The sequence below is a fragment of the Macaca mulatta genome, chromosome 10, assembly GCF_049350105.2.
Source record: "Macaca mulatta isolate MMU2019108-1 chromosome 10, T2T-MMU8v2.0, whole genome shotgun sequence".
NCBI lineage: Eukaryota > Metazoa > Chordata > Mammalia > Primates > Cercopithecidae > Macaca > Macaca mulatta.
This window is the reverse complement of record NC_133415.1, coordinates 18,550,116-18,576,141: the sequence shown is the minus strand read 5'-3', so window position 1 is coordinate 18,576,141 and position 26,026 is coordinate 18,550,116. Positions and strand designations below refer to the sequence as shown.

Here is a 26,026-nt window from a genome sequence, read left to right as displayed (position 1 = left end):
CTGGGCACGGTGGCTTATGACTGCACTTTGGGAGGCCAAGGTGGAAGGATCACTTGAGCTCAGGAGTTCGAGACCAGCTTGGGCAACAGAGCAAGACCCCATCTCTACCAAAAATTTAAAACTTAGACAGGCATGGTGGCATGTGCCTGTAGTCCCAGCTATTCAGGAGGCTGAGGTGGGTGGACCACTTGAGCCCGGGAGGTTGAGGCTGCAGTGAGCAGTGATCACATCACTGTACCCCAGCCTGGGTGACAGAGAGAGACCCTGTCTCAAAAAATAATAATAATAAATAAATAAAATAAATGGTGTTGGCAGCAGAGTTGGTTCTTTCGGAGGGCTTGGCAGGGGATGCCTGTCTCCTAGCTTCTGATGATCGTCAGCAATTCTTGGCTTGTCAACGTATCTCCCCAATCTCTGCTTCCATCATTGCATGGCATTTTCCCCACGTCTAAATTTCCCTCTTCTTATAAGGACACCAGTCATATTGGATTAAGGGCTCACACGACTCCAGTATGACTGCACCTTAATCATCACATCTGCAACAATGCTATTTTCAAGTAAGGTCACATTCTTAGGTACTAGGAGTTAGGACTTTATCTTTTTCGAGGGGAACACAATTCACCTCGTAAAAACTGCCTTCAAAGCCTGCCATTCCTGAATGCTGGAAGAACTGCCGATTAACAAATACCTGGCACATTTCTGTAACTTTATTTTTGTAAACAATGTTGTAAATTCAGGAAGAATATGGCAGGTCTAGAATAAGACTTGGAGAGGTCTATTTTTGCAAAGTGATTCTTGTGTTCAGGCAGCTTACCTAGGAGTGTCCTCAGCTTTTCAGCCCATCCTGCCCCAGTGCAGGGCCACCATGAGAACAATCTGGGGATGTTTCCTACTTTGGCTGCCACTAGAATCACCAGGGGAGCTTTAAAAATACCAATATCTAAATCCCACCCACAGAGATTCTAGTGTAATGCATCTGGGACACTGCTTGGGTATCAGGATTTTAAAATAATTCGTAGGTGATTCTAATCCATAGCTAAATTTGAGGGCCAATGGGATAGTTGTTCTTTTTATTTGTGGCAGGGTCTCAATCTGTCATCCAGGCTCACTGCAGCATCCACTTCCAGGTTCAAGTGATTCTCGTGCCTCAGCCTCTCAAATAGCTGGGACTACAGGCGTGCACCACCACACCTGGATAATTTTTGCATTTTTAGTAGAGACAGGGTTTTGCCACATTGCCCAGGCTGGTCTCGAACTCCTGATCTCAAGCAATCTGCCCACCTCGGCCTCCCAAAGTACTGGGATTACAGGCGTGAGCCATCGTGCCCAGCCGGGATAGATGTTCTTGTTTCTACCTGTTACAAATGAAGGAGATTCAGCCACTCTTCCAAATAAGGAAGTAGGACACAAGTACAAAAAATACCAAATATGAGCACAGATTCCTAAACAATGGCATTTTAGGCTTTTTACAGTTCTTGTATTCAAAATGAGGGTGCTGAGGAGAAGTACATGAATTTACATATTTAGCATTATTCTCCTAATCTCCAATAATCAGGAACTTCTTTATTTCTTTATTTAGTTTTATCCATTTTTGAAGTGTATCTTGAGGTATTTTTATATAGTGCTTATAAATTTAAAATTATTTCTTCTCAGTAAATGAATCTTTATCATAATAAATTACTTCCTTTTCCCTAGTAATGCTTTTCACCTGGGAGTCTATTTTCCCCCAGATATTAATGCAGTTGCATCTGTGAGCTTTCTTTTGCTGCACAGTTGCATGGTATATTTTTCCTCTTTCTTTAACTTTCAAATTTTCTGTATGCTTATGTTTTAGATGAATGTCTTGAATAGAATACATTTGGATTTTTTTAAAGTTACATTGATAACCCTTCTCTTTAATTAGTGCATTTAGTCCATTTACATTTAATGTAATTATTGGTATACATACATTGGTGATACAAATATTGAACGACTCCCAGGGTACTTTGTGGGGTTTGCAGTTCTCACAAATGACCATGAGAGGGCGACTCCAGAAGATGCACAGGCATTTATAGCCTTGAAGAGACGGGAGAAACCAGGCATTCACTCTCTGGGGTTCCACTGCTACTTCTGAGGTTCTTCCCTACAATGTCTGGGCATCCTCTGGCCAGGGGAAAACAAGAATATGGGCTTGGGGACAGGAGTGTGGTGGACTGGGGGACACAGGAACAGTCCCATGGGGTTAGGGTGGCTGAAGGCACTCAGCAGGCTCAAGGCAATGGCTGTTTACCAACTCATATAGAAAAATTTCAATATTTTAATAACTAGCACTGCTGTATAAGCAATTCAGAATGATAGCAGCTCAGACCTGCTGATATACTGGGTGTTAATCAACCATTTACTTTGGGTTATTTATAACACCTGTGTTGGTTTTAAAGCCTGTTATTAATCAATATATTTACTTTCTTTTTTTATTTTTGGTTTTGTTTTTTGAGACAGGGTATTTCTGTCACCCAGGCTAAAGTGCAGTGGCATCATCATGGCTCACTGCAACTTTGACCTCCCTGGGCTTGATCGATTCTCCCAACTCAGCCTCCCCAAGTAGCTGGGATTACAGGTGTGCACAACCACGCCCTGCTGGGGTTTTTTTTGTATTTTTCATAGAGATGGGGTGTCACCATGTTGCTCAGGCTGGTCTCAAACTCCTGAGCTCAAGCAATCCACACACCTGGCCTCCCAAAGTGCTGGGATTTACAGGCGTGAGCCACCACACCTGGCCATGTTTACTTTCTTCCCTGACAATACAAGGGCCTCAGAACATCTTAATTCCATTTACCCTCAATCTCTACTAACTTATTGTTGTATATTTTAATCCTTCACATATTTTTAAATCCATAAAATTATTTTATTGTCTTTTGAAGACAATACCGATTAACACCACCTTCTTTGCCATTCACATAATCTTGCAGTTCTGTGTTAGTCTGAGATCACTTTCTTTTTGCCTAAAGTACATTCATACTTTATAGTTTCCCTTTGCGAAGGTCTGTAAATGTTTTTGTTTTGCCATCACTCATAAAAGATGTTTCTCTAAGGGAAGAAGTATAGGCTGGCAATTAATTTCTCTCAGCACACTGAAGACGTTTTTCCACCATTGTTCTCAGGAAGCTGCTAGTCTGTTACTTTAATAAAAGTACAGATGTTCCTTGACTTACGAAGGGGCTGCATCCCAATAAACCCATTGTAAGCTGAAAATATCCTAAGTTGAAAATGCCTTTATTGGCCGGGCGCAGCGGCTCACACCTGTAATCCCAGCATTCTGGGAGGCCGAAGCGGGCGGATCACGAGGTCAGGAGATGGAGACCATCCTGGCTAACACGGTGAAACCCCGTCTCTACTAAAAATACAAAACATTAGCCGGGCATGGCGGTGGGCACCTGTAGTCCCAGCTATTCAGGAGGCTGAGGCAGGAGAATGGCGTGAACCCGGAAGGCAGAGCTTGCAGGGAACCGAGACTGCGCCACTGCACTCCAGTCTGGGCGACAGAACGAGACTCCGTCTCAAAAAAAAAAAAAAGAAAATGCATTTATTACACCTAACCTACCAAACGTCATCGCTTAGCCTAGCCTATCTTAAACATTATCAGAGCACTTACATTACATTAGCCTACAGTTGGGCAAAATATTTGAACAAAAAGCCTATTTCATAATAAAGTGTTGAAGATCTCATGAAATTTATTAATGTTCTGCTGAATGAGTGTCGCTTTGTATCATCATAAAGTCAAAAAATCATAACTGAAACCATCATAAATTGGGGACCATCTGTAATCTGCCTTTTTCCCTCTGGCTTTTTCTTTCTAAATATCACTATCGAGTCTTGGTGTGGAATTATTTTTATTTATCCTGCTTGAAATTTGCCAAGCTTCTGTTTTTTGTTACAAAACAATCATTTCTTCAAATACTGTCTCTGCTCTATTCTCTTACCTCTCTCTTTTGAGATTCTGATGAAATGAACGTTAGACCCTCTCCTAGGATCCAATAGTCTTTCCTGCACCTCCAATCTTTTTCTCTCTGTGCTTCGTTCAGGATAATCTCTTCAGCTGTACCTTTCATTTCATAAACACTTTTTCAGCTGTGTCTACTGGATGTTAAACACAATAATTTTGATTGTTGTAGTTTTCATTTCTAGAAGTGTTGTGTGTGTGTGTGTGTGTGTGTGTGTGTGTGTGTGTGTGTGTGTGTGTTTTCTAACTGGTTATATCGGCTGGACGCGGTGGCTCACGCCAGCATTTTGGGAGGCCGAGGCAGGTGGATCTCCTGAGGTCAGGAGTTTGAGACCAGCCTCACCAACACGGCGAAACCCCATTTCTACTAAAAATACAAAATTAGCCGGGTGTGGTGGTGCATGTCTGTAATCCCAGCTACTCAGGAGGCTGAAGCAGGAGAATTGCTTAAACCTGGGAGATGGAGGTTGCGGTGAGCCAAGATCATGCCATTGCACTCCAGCCTGGGCAACAAGAGCAAAACTCCATCTCAAAACAAAAAAAAAGAAAAAAACCTGGTTATATCACTTTTTGTAGTGTCCTTTTCTCTCCAGATATCTCCAAACTTGATTTTTTTCAATTTGATATGTATAGTTTTTAAAAATAATCTGTCTGATAATTCTAATGTCTTCTGTCTTTGAGGTTCTGTCTCCATTGTCTATTGTTTCTGTTTCACCTGGTTATCTTTGACTACGTGCTAGCTATGATACAAAAAAATTATCTGAAGGATCATTTGAAGTCTAGCTTGAAAGTGCCTTCCTTTACACAGGATTTGCTTTTATTTCTGGCATGTCTGGGATCACCATAAACCAAGTTCAATGCTTGAGGTTTCCTGGAGGGCTGGGTTATTCAAACTGCAATTCAAGCTGCAAGTACTTGTGAGGGCTCACCTACTTGTAATTCTTGTTCACCTAGAAGGTATAGTCCTTTGGGGAATCTCAGCTTATTGTGGAGAGGGTCTACTGTTACACTCCCTATTCTGAGTGGCCCTGAGTGTTGATTTCTGTCTTCCTTGCCTCCACTAAGCTCTCAAAACCTGTTCCAAATTTGGCTGACCTAGCGAATACTCTCAGGATACAGGTGGCTTTGTACTTATTTACCTCTCTGGGTTTTCATTTTCCCATCAGTCTCTTCCTGGTAATTCTTTACTGTCACACCAACTCTTAGAAGGCCTTTAAAGATTGTAATTATTTAGTATCAGTTTTTAAGTTGTTTTCAGGGAAAAAGCTGGTCCAAATGACCTAGCCCACTGTTACCAGAAATAGGAAGCCATGTAATGTCTTTCAAGGCATACAGTAGGTACTCAATAAAGAATGAGCTGAATTAGTTGAATTATCATAATTTCCCAAATGATATGGTTTGGCTGTGTCCCCACCCAAATCTTATCTTGAATTGTAGCTCCCACAATTCCCATGTGTTGTAGGAAGGACCTGGTGGGAAGTAATTGACTCATGGGGGTAGCTCTTGCTCATGCTGATCTCATGATAGTGAATGAGTCTTAAGAGATCTGATGATTTTATAAAGGGCAGTTTCCCTGCACAGGCTCTCATTCTCTCTTGTCTGCCATCAGGTAAGATACGCCTTTCACCTTCCGCCGTGATTGTGAGGCCTACTCAGCCACATGGAACTGTGAGTCCATTCAACCTCCTTTTCTTTATGAATTACTCAGTCCTGAGTATGTCTTTATCAGCAGCATGAAAACAGACTAATACACCAAACATCACGCACCTTTTTTTTGGATCTGTCTTTATTTGCAGAGGCTGTTTCCTACTCTTAGGATATATTTCTCTTTCTCTACACCCAGTCTGAGAATGTCCACATTCTACCATTGGACCAGGCTCAGAACAAATGTTACCTTTTCCTCAAAGCTCTTCCTGTTTTTCCTCCTTTCCCAAATCTGAATTCTATCTCTTCCTTCTCTAAACCCTCACAAGACCTAGTGTGTATCATTCTCTGGGTACTTAAGTAGATAGCAATGTATTTATGCACGTGCTTATCTCACCTATGGATTTACACATTCTTGTCATTTCTGGCTTCTGAATAAACCTCTCACTTGCTCTCCAATTCAGCATAAATTACAAACAGATTTTTTTGAACATATTATATATCTAGCGCTTTTAGTTTTGGTCTACTCGGAGAAGATTCTATGAACACTTAGTCTGCCATATTCAGGAAGCTGAATTTCATTTATTCTAATAAAGCCTTCCATTCGTACCGCACTTTAGAGTTAACAGGGTGCTGTCATATATGTGAGTTTCTGTAAACTTTAGCAGCCTCTAACTTCAGTGCATATCATCATGCTGCAGATGAGAAGCAGAGGACACAAGAGACTAAATAATATGCCAGAGCAGAGCCTCGAAGCCAGAATGGAACCCAAGTCTTTTCTCTCCAAGCCCAGGGCTCAGTTGGGGACACCACAGGCGCTGCCCCTATGATATGTGCCGCTGGTCATTACTACTGCAACCACACCTGGGAAGCAGACATTCTGTATAGGAAAGTACCTGTAGCATAGGAGTTAGGTCGCAGGCAGTGGACGGAGGGGTGGACTACATGAGGTTCTACATATGCAATTCTCAGAAGGTTCTGCATATTTTAGTCCTACTTACCTCACCACTTTGGCCCCATTTCTCACGACCTGCATGTCCACCATGCAGCCCCCGGTAACATAGGCTGCTAGGTTCAACTCTGAGAATTCAGCCTGAAGAAGAAAGCAAAGCAAAAAAGGATTCATCAAATACCAATGGTGGTAACAATGGTTAACACATATTGGGTACTTAGAGGTGCCAAATACACCTTTAAAGCTCACCTCAAACTTGGGAAGTCGGTGACATTTTCATCTTTCTTTTTGAAAGATGAGGAAGCTGAGGCTCTAAGAGGCCTGGTGACATGTCCAAGGCAGCACAATTAATACAAGGCCAAACTGGATTGAAGCCCATATGTCTCTGATTCAAGGACCTATGCTTTTAATCCTTGCTAATTTCTGCCTCTTTGAAGGTGGAAGAAGCAACTCCAGCTCCAAGACTAGAACATGCCAGATGCTGTTCGATGGGACATTTTCTCTAGAATTTTTTACCTTCATGCTGTACAGTAGTATGGCATCATAATTCTGTGATTATTTATCTCTATTAATGGAGCCACCCCCCACCCTGGTCATATGCCCAGTTTTCTTTTCTTGGAAATGGCCCCCTCCTCTTGCTCTATCCATCTGGTTACAGCAGCAGCACCATGATTGTTCATTGACATACTGCCCTTTTGGTCACGGTTGATGAGGTAAGCATCTGACTCAGGGTGGAAGAATGAGATACTCTTCCCTGCGAGTTTGAAACTGATGAGTGAGTCATGCAGTTTCTTTCTAGGTGGTTGTATCTGTAATGCACAACCCTGGGTGCTATTTAGGACCATGTTTTCTCCCATTTGCACTGGCGAAGCACAGAAAACCAGGGTGGAGAAAGAGAGAGAGAGAGAGAGGAATGTCACAGTCACCAAGAGAGGGGACAGGGGCAAGTGACGGGAAGCCCACTTGATGTTTACGTGCCACCTACAGACCTACCTTTGGATTTTGTGAGTTCATCTTTTGGGTTGCCTATTGGTTTAAGCAAGCTTTCGTGGATTTCTGTTGCTTACAACCAGAGTCCCATGGAATACATCCTTCTTACCAGATGACATGCTCCCTGGGATTTCTCACTATAATCTCACTAAGACATCTGTCTTAGTCTCCCAAGGTTGCTGTAATAGGTGGCTTAAACAGCATAAATTCATTCTCCACAGTTCTGGAGGCTAGAACTCCTAAATCAAGGTGCTGGTAGGGCTGGTTCCTGCTGAGGGCCGTAAGGGAAGGATGTGTTCCAGACCTCTCTCCTTGGCTTGTAGACAGCCATCTGCTCCCTGTGTCTCCTTACACTGTCCTCCGTCTATATTCAAAGTTTCTTTTCTTATAAGGTCACTGGTCATATACACTACCCTCACTTTAATGGCCTCATTTTAACTTGATTACCTCTTTAAAGACCCTATTTCCAAATAAGGTCACATTCTACTGTGGGTTAGGATTTCAACATATGAATTTTGGCGGTGACAAGTCAACCTATAATGCTACTGGCTAAAGTGCATAGCACCAAACTGTGCCTTATACACAGTAGATGCCAAAAGCAATTTATTTGGGTTTAATGGATGAACATAATCACTCACATGTATGAGGCACTCACTATGTGCCAGGTACTGGCCTAAGCATTTTACATATATGAATTCATTTAATCCTCGCATTTGTCCAGATGAGGAAATGGAGGCAGAAAAAATTCAAAAAATGTGCACAGCATCATACAGTAGGTAGCAGGGCTGGTATTCAAACCCAGGCAGTGTGGCTCTGGGGCCTGTGTTTTGTTGCTGCTGTTATTGTTTTCAGATGGAGTTTTACTCTTTCACCCATGCTGGAGTGCAATGGCTCGATCCTGGCTCACTGCAACCTCTGCCTTCCAGTTTCAAGCAATTCCCCTGCCTCACTCCTGAGTAGCTGGGATTACAGGTACCCGCCACCATGCCCAGCTAATTTTCCCTTTTTTTTTTTTTTTTTAGTAGAAAAGGAGTTTCACCATGTTGGCCAGGCTGGTCTCAAACTCCTGACCTCGTGATCCTCCCGCCTCAGCCTCCCAAAGTGCTGGGATTACAGGTGTGAGCCACCATGCCCAGCCAGGCCTGTGCTTTTAACTGTCACATTCCATGGCCTCCACTGTTCAGCCGAAGGAGGCATTAGGTGGATTATAACTGGGAATTTTAGGGACCTAAAAACAACCCATTTAAAGAAAAAACAAGTTTACATAGAAGGGAAATATCATTTCATGGCAACTTAACTGTATCTCCTTGGAGTCATCTAACAGGAATTATGACCAAAGACCCAGCCATTTCCCCAGACAGCATTAGAGCAAACTGGGAGTACTTACACCTTTTGCTGTAATTAATAACCTCATTATGCTGTGGCAAGGCGAAAAGAAAAGATCACTGTGAATGAGTCCAGGTTAGTAAATAGTGGTAATGACCTAGTTATTAAGTCTAATGCCTTAAACATTCAGTCCCATCATGTTCAAGATTCTTAGTTGGCGAGGTCACAAAGAAGAATTAAGAAGAAAAGTTGTTGCTTACCTGTGCAGATAAAAAGACATTATAAGAAAGTTACAAAACAGGATACCTGGTCACCAAATATATGCAGAGAGGGAGTGAAACAGAACCTTGGAAGATAGAATCTCTGACTCAAAAGTGGCGAGGACCCAAGGGCTGTCTTGCTGCCCAAATGGAAAGAGAGATACCTGGAGAGAAGTCACACTCAGGCTTGGATGTACAAGTTAGGGGTTCATCTTGTTCGGATGTGGGTGTCTAGAGTTATTTCTCAGTTGTGGTTTATGAATAATTACAGGAGATAACTGCCTGGGTTGCAAGGTAGCCAGCTTCTGTGGGATCAAGCGGAGAGCTGGCCTACCAAAGTAAAAGGGCATGCTTCTGTTATTTAACTGTCTAAAACCTTCAACACCTTGGAAATGAACACAGAGGTGTCCAAACCACCTTCCTTCAAGACAGCTTGATAGCCTCCCTGGTAGAATATGAAAGAGCAGCCATTTGGAAGACTCTCAGAGCTCTCATAAAAACAATAGTGAAATGAATTGTATTCCTCAAAAAGCTATGTCCAAGTCCTAACCTCTGATACCTGTGAATGTGACCTCTTTGGGAACTAGGGTCTTTTCAGATGTAATCCAGTTAAGGATATCAGATGAAATCATCTTAGATTGGTGAGAGTTTGGGGGGAGGCACACTAAATCCACTAGCAAGTCCTTAGAAGAGAAGAGATGAGGAAAAGACAGAAAGACACAGGAAAGAAGACCATGGGAAGACGGCAGCAGAGAGAGTGATGCTGCCACAAGCCAAGAAATGCCGAGAGTCACTAGAAGCTGGAGGAGCCAAGGAAGGATTCTCCCCTAGAGCCTTCAGGGGGTGTGCAGCTCTGCTGAAACCTCGATTTGGGAATTCTGGCCTCCAGAACTGGAAGAAAATACATTTCTGTTGTTGTAAGCCACTAAGTTTATGGTAATTGTTAGAACAGCCCTAGGAGCCTAGGAAATTAAAATAATAACTTTGGGAATTGAACGCAATTTCAGTATCATATTCAAAGTCACCAGGGCTTGAAGAAGGTCAATGTGGCCAGGTAAAGCTCCTTTATTCACTTCACCAAAAACATGCACATAGAAATCTGCACCCAGATTCATTCTCTCTCTCTCTCTCACACACACACACAAACAAAATATCACATTAGTTATTCACCTATATCGCAAAAAACGCTATTATCAGAATTACTTAAATTTTCTGCAAGAGCTAACCTTTTCACCACAAATTATTTTGACCTCTACGGTTTTTGGTATGATATCTTTTTTTGTTTGTTTTTGTTTGTTTGAGATGGAGTTTCGCTCTTGTTGCCCAGGCTGGAGTGCAACGGTGTGATCTTGGCTCACTGCAACCTCTGCCTCCCGGGTTCAAGCAATTCTCCTGCCTCAGCCTCCCAAGCAGCTGAGATCACAGGCATCTGCCACCGCACCCAGCTAATTTTTGTATTTTTAGTAGAGACAGGGTTTCACCATGTTGATCAGGCTGGTCTCAAACTCCTGATCTCAGGGCGATCCACCCACCTTGGCCTCCCAGAGTGCTGGAATCACAGGCATGAACCACCGTGCCCAGCCGGTGTGATATCATTTTAATACTACACATTAGGCACTGTGGTATGGACAAATGAGTACTCCAAGAGACTATATTCATGTGTAAGCTGTTCAATATACTAGCTGATGAGTTTAGTTAAGTTACTGATTTAAATACCAATTTTGACACTTTTAAAATGGAGATAATGATATCAATAATATCTATCTTTAAATGTTTTTGTGATGATTCAAGACAATGTATATGAAACATCCAGCACAGGGCTGAGACTCAGTAAACAGTTGCCATTATTATTTTCAAATATTCCATTGTCTTAGTAAGCTTAAACTGAAAGCATCCAAACTGGTGTACCCGGAAAAAGAACAACTCCTTCAAGTATTTATAACATATACATTTAAAAAATATATTGAGGTGTGAAATGTAAAGACTTCTGCATATGGCAACAATGAAGTACCAGAGACTACATATACACTCCCATCTTAAACAACAAGAAAGCCAGACAAACTACATGATGTATCAGTTTTCAGGAACTAGACGACAGGCATTTCAGGACTATGATTCCTGTAAAAAGGAAGCGAACAAAATTATCCCTATGTTTATCCTAGCTTACTGCCTAGAGGCGGTTTCCAGGCAGCAGAACAGCATGGGAGAATACAGAGTTCATCAGTTTCACTGAGTTGAGGATACATAGATTGAAGTTCAGGGTAGCCATGGCGGCTAAAATTTGCAGGAGAGTATAGGGAAAAATGGATCTGCACAGAAAAAATAAAACAAACAGACAAAAAATCTCACAAACTCCAGGGAGATCTATGTCTTTCGCTGAGTACTAATTTGAACATACATGAAAGGAAAGTAATCAAGACCAGGAAAAAGCCATCAGGAAACAATCTCCAGAATCCACAAAGCTGGGAATAACCCATGTGCTTACCAGCTAGAGGGTAAAGACCTTGTCAAATGGGTAGGTTACTCAAAATTTCATAGTGGGACTGAATTATCTCTGGCCAACAGCATGCTCTGGGTCTAGGATGACCAGCTTGTCCTGGTTTGCCTTGGGCTTTCCCAGCTTTAAAACCAAAAGTCCCATTTCTCAGAAACCCTTCAATCCCAGTTTTACAGTGAAAGTCCCATGTCTTGGAAAACTCCTTAATCCCAGAAAAACTAGAATAATTGATCACTCCATGTAGATCTGTCCCAAGAAAAGTTTAAAAGCAAGTCTTGAATGGATCAAGTTTATTACAAATAACTTAACCGCATCTCAGAACAACTAAACCACTGTTTAAAGGAATCTAACAAAACCCAGCACCCAACACATCAAATTCACAATGTAAAAGTAGTGACATTCAATCATAAATTACCAGGAGTGCAAAGAAGCAGAAGAATATGACCCAAAACAAGGAGAAATGAACCAATAGAAACAGACGCAGAAATGGAGAGATGATGGGAAGAGCAGAAATGGAAGTTAAAACAACTATTATAAACAGGTTCTCAAGAATGTAGATGGAAACAACATAATGGGAGAGAAAGAAACATATTTTAAAAATTAAAAATGAAACTTGTAGAGATAAAAATTATAATATCTGAAATAGAAAATGCACTGCTAGGATTAACAACAGATTAGACACTTGTATCAGTCTGTTCTACACTGCTATCAACTACCTGAGGCTAGGTAGTTTATAAAGAAAAGAGATTTAATCACCTCACAGTTGTGCAGGCTGCACAGACTTCTGCTTGTGGGGAAGTGTCAAGAAACTTACAATCATGGTGGAAGGCAAAGGGGAAAGCAAGCACCATCCTTATATGGCAGAGGAGCAGGAGAGAGAGAAAGCAAAGGGGGAAGCGCTACACACTTTTAATCAACCAGATTTTGTGAGAACTCTATCATAAGGACAGCAAGGGGGATGGTGCTAAATCATCAGAAACCAACCCCATGATCCAGTCACCTTTTGCCAGGCCCCACCTCCAACAGTGGGGATTACAATTCAACATGAGATTTAGGTGGGGGCACAGAGCCAAACCATAACACACTGCTGAAAAAAAAGTTCAGTTGAACTTGAAGAGAAAACCAAAAAAACAATCCAAAATGAAGCAGAAAGACAAAAATACAAAAAAAAAAAAAAAAAAAAAAAAAAGCAAAGAAAGAAAGAAAAAGAGAGCAGAACCTCAGTGAGTTATGGGATAATATTAAACAGTCTAATATCTGAGTAATTAAAGTTTCACTAAGAGAAGAGGTAGGGCCAGAAAATTTTTTTTAAATGGCCAAAATTTTTCTACAGTTAATGAAAACTTGATCTAACAAGTTCAATGAATCATAAGCAGAAGAAACAAAGCAAATAAACAGCAGGGCATATAATAACTTATTAAAAACCAGTGACGAAGAGAAAATCTTCGAAGCAGCCAAAGGGGAGAAAATACATTTTACATAAAGAGAAACAAAGATAAGAATGATAAACAGCTTCTTGTGAGAAAACAGAAAACCAGAAGATAGTAGTAAATCTTCCTTAAAGAACTAAAAGCAAAAGAAAACTAACCAAAAAACAACTGTCAGTATAGAATATTATACCCAGTAAAATTATCTTTTAAAAGTGAAGGCATAGGACAGGCACAGTGGCTCATGCTTGTAATCCCAGCACTTTGGGAGGCCAAGGTGGGTAGATCACCTGAGGTCAGGAGTTCAAGACCAGCCTGGCCAACACGGCAAAACCTAGTCTCTATGAAAAATACAAAAAATCAGCAAAGTGTGGTGGCATGTGCCTGTAATCCCAGCCACTTGGGAGGCTGAGGCACAAGAATCACTTGAACATGGGAAGCGGAGGTTGTGGTGAGCAGAGATTTCACCATTGCACTTTGGCCTGGACAACAGGGCGAGACTTTGTCTCAAAAAAAAAAAAAGTGAAGGCACAATAAAGACTTTTCCAGACAAAGAGAAGTTGAATTTATTATAAGTCCAAAATATGTTAAAGGAAGCTCTTCAGATAGAAGGACAATGATACCAGATGGAAATTTGTACCAACACAAAATAAAGAGTTCTAGATATGGTAAATATGTGGATAAATACAACACATTCATTTTTCAGTTTAAAAATCTTCCATAAAAGATTATTAACAGTTTAAAGCAAAACATTGCAGGCATTGTGGGAGTTTATAACCTGTAGAAGTAAAATGAACAATAACAAGGACACAAAGAAAGGGAATGAGAAATGGAAATACACCGCTGAGAGGTTCTCACACTATATGTGAAGTGGAATAACACTATTTGAAGGTAGATGTTGATGAGCTAAAGATGTATATTTTAAATCATAGAACAGTGCCTTGAAAAGAAAATATAGATAACATACAGTAAAGTACACAAAGTTTAAGTTTTAGCTTGACGAATTTTAACTTATTTATGCTGTGTAATCAATCCTCGCATCAAGATATAGATCATTTCTAGAACCCCTGAATCCTCCCGCATCCTCATTCTAGCTGATCTCACCCCTACACCATGATGTTACCATTTTAATGTCTTCTATCTCCATAGATTAGTTTTACATGTTCGTGAACTTGCTATAAATGAAATTTCACAGTATATGCACTTTGGTATTTGCCTTCTTTCATATCTGTGATGCTGTTGTGGTTAGCAGCAGTCATTCTTTTTTTATTTCTGTGTAGTATTTCATTGTTTGAATATTCAATAATGTGTTTATCCATTCTGCCAAAGACAGACACTTTAACTATTTCTATTCATTGACTACTAAGAAAAGAGCTGCTATGCACCTTCTTATACATCTCTTTTGGTGGACATATACATTCATTTCATACCTAGAAGTGGAATTGCTGGGTCAGAGGACAGGCATACAGGATTTAGAAGATACAGATGGAGAATTTTCCAAAGCGGTTTTGCCAATTTACATACCCATTAGCAATATGAGAATTATAGTTGCCCTATGTCTTTTTCAACACTTAGTATTGTCAATGTTTTTAGTTTTAGCCATTCTTCAGGTGGGTGTGTAGTAATAGTACATTGTGGTTTCAGTTTGCATTTCTCTGATGGTTAATGATGCTGACCACCTTTTCATGTGCTAATTAACAATTTAGGTAATTTCATTTGGTGAAGTGCCTATTTAAGTTTTTGTTCATATTTGTATTCTTGTTTGCATTTATCTTATTAATTTGTAAAGGTATCTTAAAATATATTCAAGATAGGAGCTGTTTTCTGGATATATTCATTTAGAAATTTCTTCTTCCATTCTGTGGCTTGTCTCTTAACTTTCTTATTTTTTTAATGAAGAATATATTTATACACACATATATGTATATATGAAGTACAATTTGATTTATTTTTACAGTTAGTATATTTATTGTCTTTAGCTTTAAAAATGTTTGCCCACCCCAAGGTCATGGAGGCACTCTCAATGTTTCCTGCTAGAAGCTTCTCTGTTGAATATTTCACATTTAGGTCTGTAATCCATCTAGAATTTTTAAATATATACTATGTGAAGTAGGACTCAAGGCTCAATTTTTTTTTGTATGGCTATTCATATACTTTGGTACCATTTATTGAAATGAGCACTCTTTCTCAATAGAACTGCATCGGTGCCTTTGCCAACCACCAAGTCACTTCATAGGTGGCAGTCCATTTCTAAATCCTCTATTTTATTCTATTTATCAATTTATCTATCCTGTTTCAAGTTGTCACACTTAATGTAGCTTTACAGTGAGTCTTGACATCAGATAGTATAATAGTCTAAGACAGAAGTGACTCAAACAAGTCCCAGGGATGACAGGAGCAAAGGCAAGGTAGGATGACCACCCTCTCTGTCCCCTTAACTTCCTGACCAGAAAAATAGTCGTCTTATTCGCTCACTGCAAAACACGCATAGACACTGGTCAATCAGATGACCTCAAAGGCTCTGTCCTGAATAAACTGATTGGATGTTTCCCCAGCAATATGATTGACTAGACAGAATGTGTTCTATTCTTTACTTTGCAACCAACCCACCACTGCAGCCAGACCTCTCAAAGACCTCCTGAAGGAAATCCCCACTTCTCTTAAAGGTTAAAAAAAGGTTTTATTAATTTTTAAAAAACCTACAGTTCTTAACAGCTTGTTAGTACGGTCTGCTGGTTGAGAGGGTAATAAATGGAGGAGAAAGCACATCTATTCTTTTAGATCATCACCTATACTGAGGACTGGCACTTATGGCATCTCACTATTGACATGCTCACATGCCTCTAAAGGTTTATCTTTGCTTTAAAATGAACGTTCGCATCTCAGCACAGTTTTAAACATTCTTTAACATTTTAACTTCTTTTCCAGCTTGTTGAAAGGTTGAGCCCACTCTCTCATTTGCATTATTTTTTGCACATTTGTTGCCAGCCACTGCATTTTTTAAAATTTCTTTTCCTTATTTTTAACAGAAAAAAAGACCCCATACCACAATATATTGCTTTAGAAAATGAAGATGGCTGCATGTAATTCTGATTGTTTTGTGGGGGGAAATAGCCATGTTATACATTTGTAGGAGATTACCTCTAGACATCATTAAGCACAAATGGTTTTAATTCTTTGGTCTCTAGATGAGGGCTATATATAGGCACAGACAGAGCTCTTAGTATTTTGCTACTCTTGTTAAACTAGTTGTGGGAGGTTTTCAACACTGATCTCAATGATAACTGAACATACTGGACTATCTGAGCTTTTCTGTTTGTGTATAACTCTTTAAACATGTACTCGGAGGAATGAATAAATAGTGGAAAAGGCATTGGCCTTGAAGTCTGAAGATCAGAGATCTAAATCTTGAATTTGACACTGACCTGCTGTATGCCCTTAAGCAAACCCCTCACTTTCTCTCTACTCTTAACTCTCTTCATCTTTAAATTAAAGAGCTATAATTAATTGAGTCAATGATGTCCCTGGTCTATTTAATTGTTATATGTCTGTCTTTTTCTAAACCAATGTCCCCTAACTGTCATCAAAGAAATCACCTATTATCATAGCATACTTTATAAGAAAGAAATGCCAGCCAAGTACGAATACTTTTTATAAGAAAGCTGTTCATTGTTTTATACCCAGCTCCTGGCACATAGTAGGTATTCAAAAATACTTATCACCAAAAGTTTTTATATTTTACGGATGAATGGATACCCTCACACATTAAGTAACTTGCCTTCTGAAACTGCATTGCCGGGGCCTCCAGACTGTGACAGCAAGGAGGATGTTTTCAGGCCGAGAGCAGGGGAAAAGCTCAACCTAAGTTTCCAGGAACAAAAGCACAGGTGAGAACAGAGGGCTGTGGGGCCAAAGGAATGGTGAGGTGTCATTTGTAGCTGGGACATGGAGTATCTGGAAGTACACAATAGAAGGCAAAGGCTGCTGAGAGACCAGTTCATGAAGATTTTGAGTGTCCTGTGAAGGAATGTGAATAGCATTCTACAGCATATTAGTCTTCTATTGCTGCCATAAAAATTATCCCACATTTAATGCCTTCAAACAACACAAACTTATTATCTCACTGCTATGTAGGTCAAAGGTCCAGGTTAGCTTGGTTGGTTTCTCTGTTCTGTGTTGCACATGGCCCAAATCAAGGTGTTGGCCAGCTGGGCTCTCATTGCAAGGCTCTGGGAGGAAGCCGCTTCCAGATTCCTCCAGGTTACAGGCAGAAGTCAGTTATCTGCAATGATAGGATTGAGGTCTTCGTTTCCTGGGAGAGACTCCCAGCTGCTTAGGGCTGTGTGTTTTCCTTATGACGCTGTACTCCCATCTTCAAACTAGTAATGGCACACTGAGTCCTTTTCACTTTTCAAATTGTTACTGACTTGTTGTCTGCCACATCTCCATCTCCAGTATGAGAAAGTTCTCTGCTTTAAAGGACTTGTGTGGTTTGATGGGATCTAGTTGGATACTGCAGAATCCTCTCCTGTCTTAAGGTCCGTAACTATAATCACATCTGCCAAATTCCTTTTGAGTAACATTTTCACGGGTTCCAGGGACTAGGGCAAAGACACTATAGGGGGCTACTAGGAAACACTAGGGGTTGCAGAGGAGGGGAGTAACTCAATTCCTAACAACAAATATTATGCAGCACGTTCGAAGTTCCAGGTTCCGTTATAGGTGCTAGATATCATTGGACTCATCCATTAAGAAAATCTCTTCGACATTCTCCTAGGTCAGAAGGAGATACAGGTTGAGTGTTCCTTATCTGAAATGCTTGGGACCAAAAGTGTTCTGCACTTCGGATTTTTTTTTTTTCAGATTTTGAAATATTTGCAGTATATATACTTACCAGTTGAGCACCTCTAATCCCAAAATCCAAAATCTGAAATGCTCCAGGTGAGCATTTCTTTGAGCATCATATCACTAAAAATGTTGGATTTTGGCCGGGCACAGTGGCTCACACTGATTTAATCCCAGTATTTTGGGAGGCCAAGGTGGGAGAAGCACTTGAAGCCAGGATAAGACCAGCCTGGGCAACAAGGTAAGACCCTTATATCTTTTAAAAAAAAATTAGCCAGGGATGGTGGCGTGCACCTGTAGACTCAGTTACCGGAGAGGGGGCTCAGGCAGGAGGATGCTTGAGCTTTGAGTTCAAGGCTGCAGGGAGCTAGAACTGCACCACTGCACTCCAGCCTGGGAGACAGAGTGAGATTCTATGTCAAAAAAAAAAAAAAAAAGTTTTGGATTTTGGAGCATTCTGGATTTTGGATTTTTGGACTTGGGATGCTTAACCTATAAGCACCTGTTTGTAATTAAACTCGTGTCCAGTTTCAGGAACACACACACCCCCACACACACGCATGCATGCGTGCCTGCACACAGGAATAGAGGTGGAATGCATTCAATTTCCTGTAGGGTCTTTGGCTGCATTTTCGCCGGCACTGACACCTGACAAGTATGTAATGCCAAGCAGATAACATTACTGAAAGCATGGGGTATTCATGTCTAGTTACTAATAATTGCATTTGCAATGATAATCATGTTGATGACAGCATGGAAAATGGTGATTGTAATCAGCATCATAATACTAAGTTGAAGCATGTTATTAGGCCAACAGGTCAATAAGAAAGAACCGGAAATTGAGACGTGGAAGTGGATGACTGACTGGAATGTACACAAGAAACCAAGAATGTGTGGGAATGTGAAGGTAGCAGCTATCAGCTTTGACCTTGAAGCCTGACTGAGGGAGGATTTTGACACAAAGAGATGTTGTCCAGAGTTCCTGAGAAAGGCAAGATGCTGGCAGATAGATTTGTCTGGAATCCCAGGGTGAGTGATAAGATACTGGGAATTCCTGTCAGTTGGTGAAGAAGTATCTGGTCCAGACTGTACCCTTAAACTCAATGCTTAGGCGTGTTCCCCTGCCCACGGCCTTGGGCACTCGCATATTCTGCAGGAGAAACAGAGAGAAAAAGAGACAGAGAGGAGAGAGAGACAGACAGACACGAAGTTCACAGGAAAAAGTCAGTACTCTCAGCATTCTCCTAATGCCAGAACAACCTCAGACCCTGTGCTCTATCCGTAAGCTTTCTTACTGCATCTCATAAAGAGAAGCAGTTAGTCTACCGGGCAGGACATCACAATGCCACATTTGCTAGTAGGCAGGGTCATGGCCAGGGGTGATCCTGGCCTCCACATTCTGCCTCTCTGTAGCTACGTGTCTGTTGATTTGGGTGGTCATTGTGTTAACTTCCTCTTTCCTGCTTGGTAAGTCCTGAAAGATGCTATCTTTAAGCATTCATCTTTCTCTCTGCAACTCTGTCTTCCAATCTATGAGTTGGCAGCCATAAACTCTGATTCCCGGGAGCTTCTTCTGATTCCCAGGAGGCCCGGATGTCCTGTTATTTTTCCTTAGTTGTCATTGTGAGGCCATGTGACTATTGAGTAAGAACAGCCACATATCTAGTTAGTAACATCCACAGATGAGGTCTGGCTTCAAGGGAGGGTAAGAGGCTGCACTGCTTAGTTCTAAAGCCTAAACTGAGGGATTCAGCCCAGATTTAGCAGAGAACCTGGAACTAGGGGTAGCAAATCTAGGGCAGCTAACGCTGGACTGTAATTTCAACAGTGATTTGCTGTTCCTTCTTTGGTTGTCAGCCACCTTAGGAACCTGGAATGAGGGGTGTAGCGGGGGTGGTGCTGGTGATTATCAAGGATTAGGGCATTCCTGAGCCCTCTGGCAAATTATCATCAAAATTCTACCCTAATTCCTAGCAGATTGATATGTTTACTCTTGGGAAAGAAACTGTATCATTAAATTCCTTTAAAAAACATCAGCAGTCTGCATGTATTACGATCCTCCTCACTTCCTAAATTCTTTCATAGCCAAAGACACTCATTCAAAAAGGATAAACAATAGCAGTGATAATAAAAAGGAAACCCAAACCCTACATGACTTACAAGGTCCCACATGATTTACTCTGATGCCTCCCACCATCCCCCCAGTTCCGACTCGCTCAGCCATTGCCACACTGTCAAACAACCAAGCAAGCTCCAGCCTCCTGTCCCCATCACCAAAGGGCTTCCTTGAGCCGGCAGCATGGCCGCCTTCCTCAGGCCATTCACAGTCCTTCTCAGTGGTGTCCCAAGCCGTATCCTCCCTGCAAAGCACCCTGCTGGGCTCCACAGTCAATTTCTTTGCTTATTCTTCCCCAAAGCACTCATCCCTAGGTGACATAAAGATTTACGTCCATCTCAATTAACTCTTCAATGGTCTACCTCTCTCACTTGAGTAGAAGCTCTGTGGGGCAGAGATTTTGTCTGCTTTGTTTACCACTCTGTCTCAGCACCTAAAACAGTGCCTGGTATACAGCAGCCAGTGCTCCGTCAATACCACTCAATGAACCAATGCCCATTTTGCAGATGTCAAAGATAAGACTTAAGGAAGCACAGAGACTGTGCCCCAAGTTCCACTCTGGTAATTATGTCAGCTGGGACGCATACCCAGGCCAACGTGCTTCGCAAGTGTGATTTTCTGGTGGGCAGGAGGTGACATCAAGTGCATGCCAGTTATTTGAGGTGAATCCCATTGGAGTGCGCAGAGTTGGGTCAGCTCGGGCTCGGCTTGTGGCCTACAGTCGCCCTTGCCTTTCACCTTCCCGGTCTTGTGCACACCAGTTTGCAGCATCTGTCAGCAAAGCCCATGGGCCCCCGCCCCTCCTCCACTCGGCCTCTTCTGACTGCTCCACCGATGGCAGACACTTGGCAGGTGGCCCGAGGCCTGCAGTCGGCAAGAACTGCTTCCTGTCCACTTCCCGGCACAGGCTGTATTTTTAGCTTGCTGGGCTTGGGGGGGAATCAGTGACTTCCTTGGCTGGCATCTCAGGGCTGAGCTCTTTCCCACCAGTTCAGACTCACCTTGCAGACAAAAAAGGCTTTGAGAGTCTGCCCACTCACCTAGCAGCCCATTCCAGACAAGGAAATCTTGCTCAGTAGAAGCACCCGGCATCTCAGTGAAGGCCTGGCCCCCCAGAAAAATCATAGCATGCCTGTGTGTGGTGTTGGTGAATATTGAGTGTGTGTGCACATGCATGTGAATAATGTGTGTGTGTGTGGACAGGCAGGGTGGGGAGGGATAAACACATTAAAAATGTCCAAGTAAATATAAAAACACAGAAAAAATAAAATAATAAAAACCTACATTCCTAAATGTTCATGTATTCGAATATTCAAGATTAGGACGGGTTTGCCACATTATATTTGAAAAATCAGACTGGGCTCGGTGGCTCACACATGTAACTTCGGCACTTTGGGAGGCTGAGGCAGGAGGATTGCTTGAGCCCAGGAGTTCGAGACCAGCCTAGACAAACATAGTGAGACCCTGTCTCCACAAAAAATTTAAAAATCAGCCAGGTGTGGTGGTGCATGCCTATCGACCTAGTTACTTAGGATTTGAGGCGGAAGGATCACTTGAGCCCACAAGCTCAAGGCTACGGTGAGTCATGACTGCACCATCGCACTGCAGCCCAAGGAACAGAGCAAAACCCTATCTCAAATAAATAAATAGATAGAATTTAAAAATAAACAGCAGTGTTTCGAAGTTTACAAAATGTTTGGTGTAACATAATGTTTTCCGGAATCAGACCAAATGAGTTTGAATCTGATCTCCACCCCTGCCTTGCTGTACAACTTTGGGCAAGTTAGCCTTCTTTTGCCTTAGTCTCTCATCTGTAAAAAGAGGCTATGGTGCCTTCATAGGGCAGTTGTGAGCATTAAATGAATTAATCCACTTGAAAGCTCTTAGCAAGGTGCCTAGGTGAAAATAAATGTGTAATGAATGTTAGCCATCAAGATTATATTAATTAACTTGATTATCACAACAACATTGATAGAAGCATAGGTATTAGCCTCCTCATAGTTGGTGAGAAAACTGGAGAGCAGACAGTGTGCAAATGACTTGGCTAAGATCACAAAGTTATTGCGCCAGAGAGCAAGGACTTGAACTCAGGTCAGTCTGATTCTGTTTGTATCTATTTATTCATTTAACACATTCTTATTGAGTAGCTGTTCTGCCAAGGCTAGGGGCTGGTGACACAGCAGTGAAAGTTACAGACAAAATTTCCGATCCTCACCTTATATTCTAGTGCAGACCACTAACAGTAAACATAAATAATACATTGGGAGAGGAAAGAGAAATCCTGGCAAGAAGATAAGAGTGCCAGGAGTTGAGTTTTGTGTTAAATAAAGGGCTCAGGAGAAGGTGAAATTTGATCAGTGATATGAGCAAAGTTAGGGAGCAAAACCTATTAATAAGGGGCGGGGGAGGGAGCTTTCCAGGCAGAGAGACCAGCAGGTGCCAAGACCCTGAGGCTGGAGTATGTGTGCAGAATTCAAGGAACAGCAAGAAAGTTGGTGTGGCTGGAACAGGGCTAGTAAGGGGGTGAGGAAAGAAGATGATATCTGAGAGGGGATGATGGAGCGGATCACAGTCAGGGTTTAGGATTTTTTCTGCACGAGATGGGAAGATGTTGGCATCTTTACCATCCTTATCACCAACATCATCATCTCCACTATTGTCAATGAAGATAATGATGGAGATGATTCTCCTCCTCATCCCCCTCCTCTTTCTTCATCAACATCATCACACTTGGCAATATAAGACATCAGGGAGTCAAGTTTGGGAAAAATCACCAGTTAGACGTATTGTTCTGATTTTTAAGGAATTTCTTAACCGCAAAGTTTTGATTCCAAAAACCTAGATGTACATTTGTTAGAGATCGAGGTGGGGTTCTGGTGACTGGAAGCCAGAGGACCAGGTATGCCCTAATTCTGTCCTAATAGTCGCCCCTTCCTGCTCGGCGTTCCCGAGTTGTACCCCCTGCCCCCCCAAAAAAACAACCGCACCTGAAAATCAAAGTAAAACACCACTGCCCTTTGCCCAACGCCGGGGGAGACTTCAAGGTTGGGGAGAGCCTTTAATAATGTCCCTAGGACAGGAAGGATGTTCATCGAAGGGGAGAAAGAAGGGCCTTTAAGGGGAACAGGATGGTGAGACCACCACAGCTTCATCTCTCCCCACCTCCAGAGCTTTCAGAAGGTCAAGAGACCTAGAAATAAATTTTGCTAACTGCAAAGAATTTTTGCTACCTGCAGTGGATAGGGCAAATGTTCAGAGATTTTAAGACCACAGCTCAGCTACAAAGAAAAGAACAGTGGTTAATGTTTCCTTGACATTTACGTCTCATTGCTGCGAGCTGGGCTCCACATGCTTAGACACCATTCTGCCGAATGCTCAGCAAAGTGTGAGAACAGTCTCCTCACAGCCCTCTGGCTCTCCTGATGGATGGGTTCTGGGCACTTTAAGATGGAGATGTGGAAGCACAGTCCATCGTTGGGGGCTAACACTCAGTAGTCCCACAGATGAGTGAGAAACCACAAGAGGAAAGCGGTCCTGGGAAGAGAGGCTGTTTGGGGTGAGAAGATGCTGCTGAAGCTGGGCACTGTGGACTCTAATTCTGCAGACCATAGTGAGGAGACATATTGAAGGAGCTGAAGCGGGGCTGGTACAATTATATTTCTGTAAATGTTTTTTTTTTTTTTTTCCAAATGGAAAATTCAAAGTTATAATGTGATGAGAGGAACATCTTGTTCATCAAAGCTCTAAGAAATTCAAATGCCTTTTCCGTTTCTTTTTTTATTTATTTATTTATTTTAAAGGTCCAAAATCTTTCTCAGGATTGTAGGAAGGAAAAAAGGCACTCAGACTTCCTTTTCTATTCTCATTGCTACCCATAGTGCAGACCTCGCCTTCTTGTTTTAGAACTGCTGTCTCCCTGTATCTCATTTACCCTCCATTTGATCCAATCTGCACATTCACGGGACAGCCCTTCACCCCCAGGTGAGGACCTAGCACTTCCTACTACTGGGACCTCCAGGAATACGGCCACCATTGAACCCCAAACACAGAGACCCTGCTGTTCCTATCGCAGCTCCAGCTGAGCACCAGACACTTCGAAAGGCCAGCGGGTTCAGCACTCAGGATGCTAAATGCTGCGAAGAAAAATGAGGCAGATAAAGTGATAGAGATTGATGGAGAAGTGTGCATGGAAGTGCCATTTCAGATGGGGGATGAGGGGCAAGCATTTCTGAGGAGGTGACATTTGGGCAAAGCACCTGAATACAGTGAGGGCATGAGCCATGAGGACGCCTGGGGACCAGGGGGCCGGGTAAAGGCCTTGATGGAAGATGCGCTCACTTGATATTTAAGGTTTTTATTTTTTTCATTGTGGTAAATCATATACAACATAAAATTTACCATTTTAATCCTTTTTAAAGTGTATTTTTAGTGGCATTAAGTACATTCATGGTGTTGTGCAACCACCACCGCTAACCATCTCCAGAACTTTTTCATTACCACTTGTGATGGTTAATACTGAGTGTCAACTTGATGGGACTGAAGGATGCAAAGTATTGATCCTGGGTGTGTCTGTGAGGGTGCTGCCAAAGGAGAATAACATTTGAGTCACTGGGCTGGGGAAGGCAGACCCACCCTTAATCTGGGTGGGCACCATCTAATCAGCTGCCAGTGAATATAAAGCAGGCAGAAAAACGTGAAATGACTAGACTGCCCTAGCCTCTCAGCCTACATCTTTTCTCCATGCTGGATGCTTCCTGCCCTCTAACAATTGACTCCGAGTTCTTCAGAGTTGGGACTCAGACTGGTTTCCTTGCTCTTCAGATTGCAGATGGCCTATTGCGTGAACTTGTGACTGTGTGAGTTAATACTACTTAATAAACTCATATATATATATACACACACACACATATATATATCTCCTATTAGTTCTGTCCCTCTAGAGAACCCTAATACACACACACACACACACAAAAATGTTATACAGAACTCCCCGTCCCCTCCCCAGCCCCTACTAACTTTTTTTTTTTTTTTTTTTTTTGGAGACAGAGTCTTGCTCTGTCACCCAGGCTGGAGTGCAGTGGCATGATCTCAGCTCAACGCAACCTCCACCTCCCAGGTTCAAGTGATTCTCCTGCCTCAGCCTCCCAAGTAGCTGGGATTAAAGGTGCCTACCACCACACCCAACTAATTTTTGTATTTTTAGTAGAGACAGAGTTTCACCATGTTGGTCAGGCTGGTCTCAAACTCTTACCTCAAATAATCCACATGCCTCGGCCTCCCAAAGTGCTGAGATTACAGGTGTGAGCCACCTCACCCGGCCACCCCTACTAACTTCTATCCTACTGTGTCTCAATAGATTTGACTACTCTAGGTACTTCAGACTACTGGAATCATACAATATTTGTCCTTTTGTGTCTGGCTTCTATCACGTAATATCATGTTTTCAAGGCTCATCTATGTTGTAGCATACGCCAGAATTCCTTTTTGGGGGCTGAATAATATTCCATTGTTTGGACATACCACATTTTGTACACCCATTCACCTGCTAATGGACATCTGGGTTGTTTCCACCGTTTGGCTATTATGAACCATGCTGTTGTGAACACGGGTGTGCAAATATCTGTTCAAGTCTCTGCTTTCAATTCTTCTGGGTAAATTCCCAGAAGTAGAATTGCTGGATTGTACAGTAATTCTACGTTTAATTTTTGGAGGAACTGCCATACTGTTCTCCACAGCGGCTGCCTCATTCTACATTCCCACGTCAGTGCACAAAGGTTCCAATCTCTCCACCTTCTCACCAACACTTGTTATTTCCCATTGTCTGATTTTAAGGAAGAGCAAGACAGCCCGTGTGGATGGATCGGAGTAAGCCAGGAAAACAGGGTCAGGAACAAGGTCAGGGCAGGCTAATCAGGAAGGGCCCTCAGGTAGTGGGAAGGACTTTGGCTATGGCTTGGAGTGAGACTGGCACCTCTGCAGAGATGTTTTTC

General features: G+C 42.0%; 1 protein-coding gene across 4 annotated transcripts in view; it reads right to left on the bottom strand.

The window, feature by feature from the left end:
• The window catches only part of SYN3 (synapsin III), a 553,834-nt gene that overhangs the window by 425,925 nt on the left and 101,883 nt on the right, over nt 1-26,026 (bottom strand). For all 4 annotated transcript variants that reach the window (XM_028827102.2, XM_015149984.3, XM_015149988.3 and 1 more), the window contains 1 exon segment: nt 6,625-6,716. In XM_028827102.2, coding sequence (XP_028682935.1) covers nt 6,625-6,716 — 92 coding nt within the window.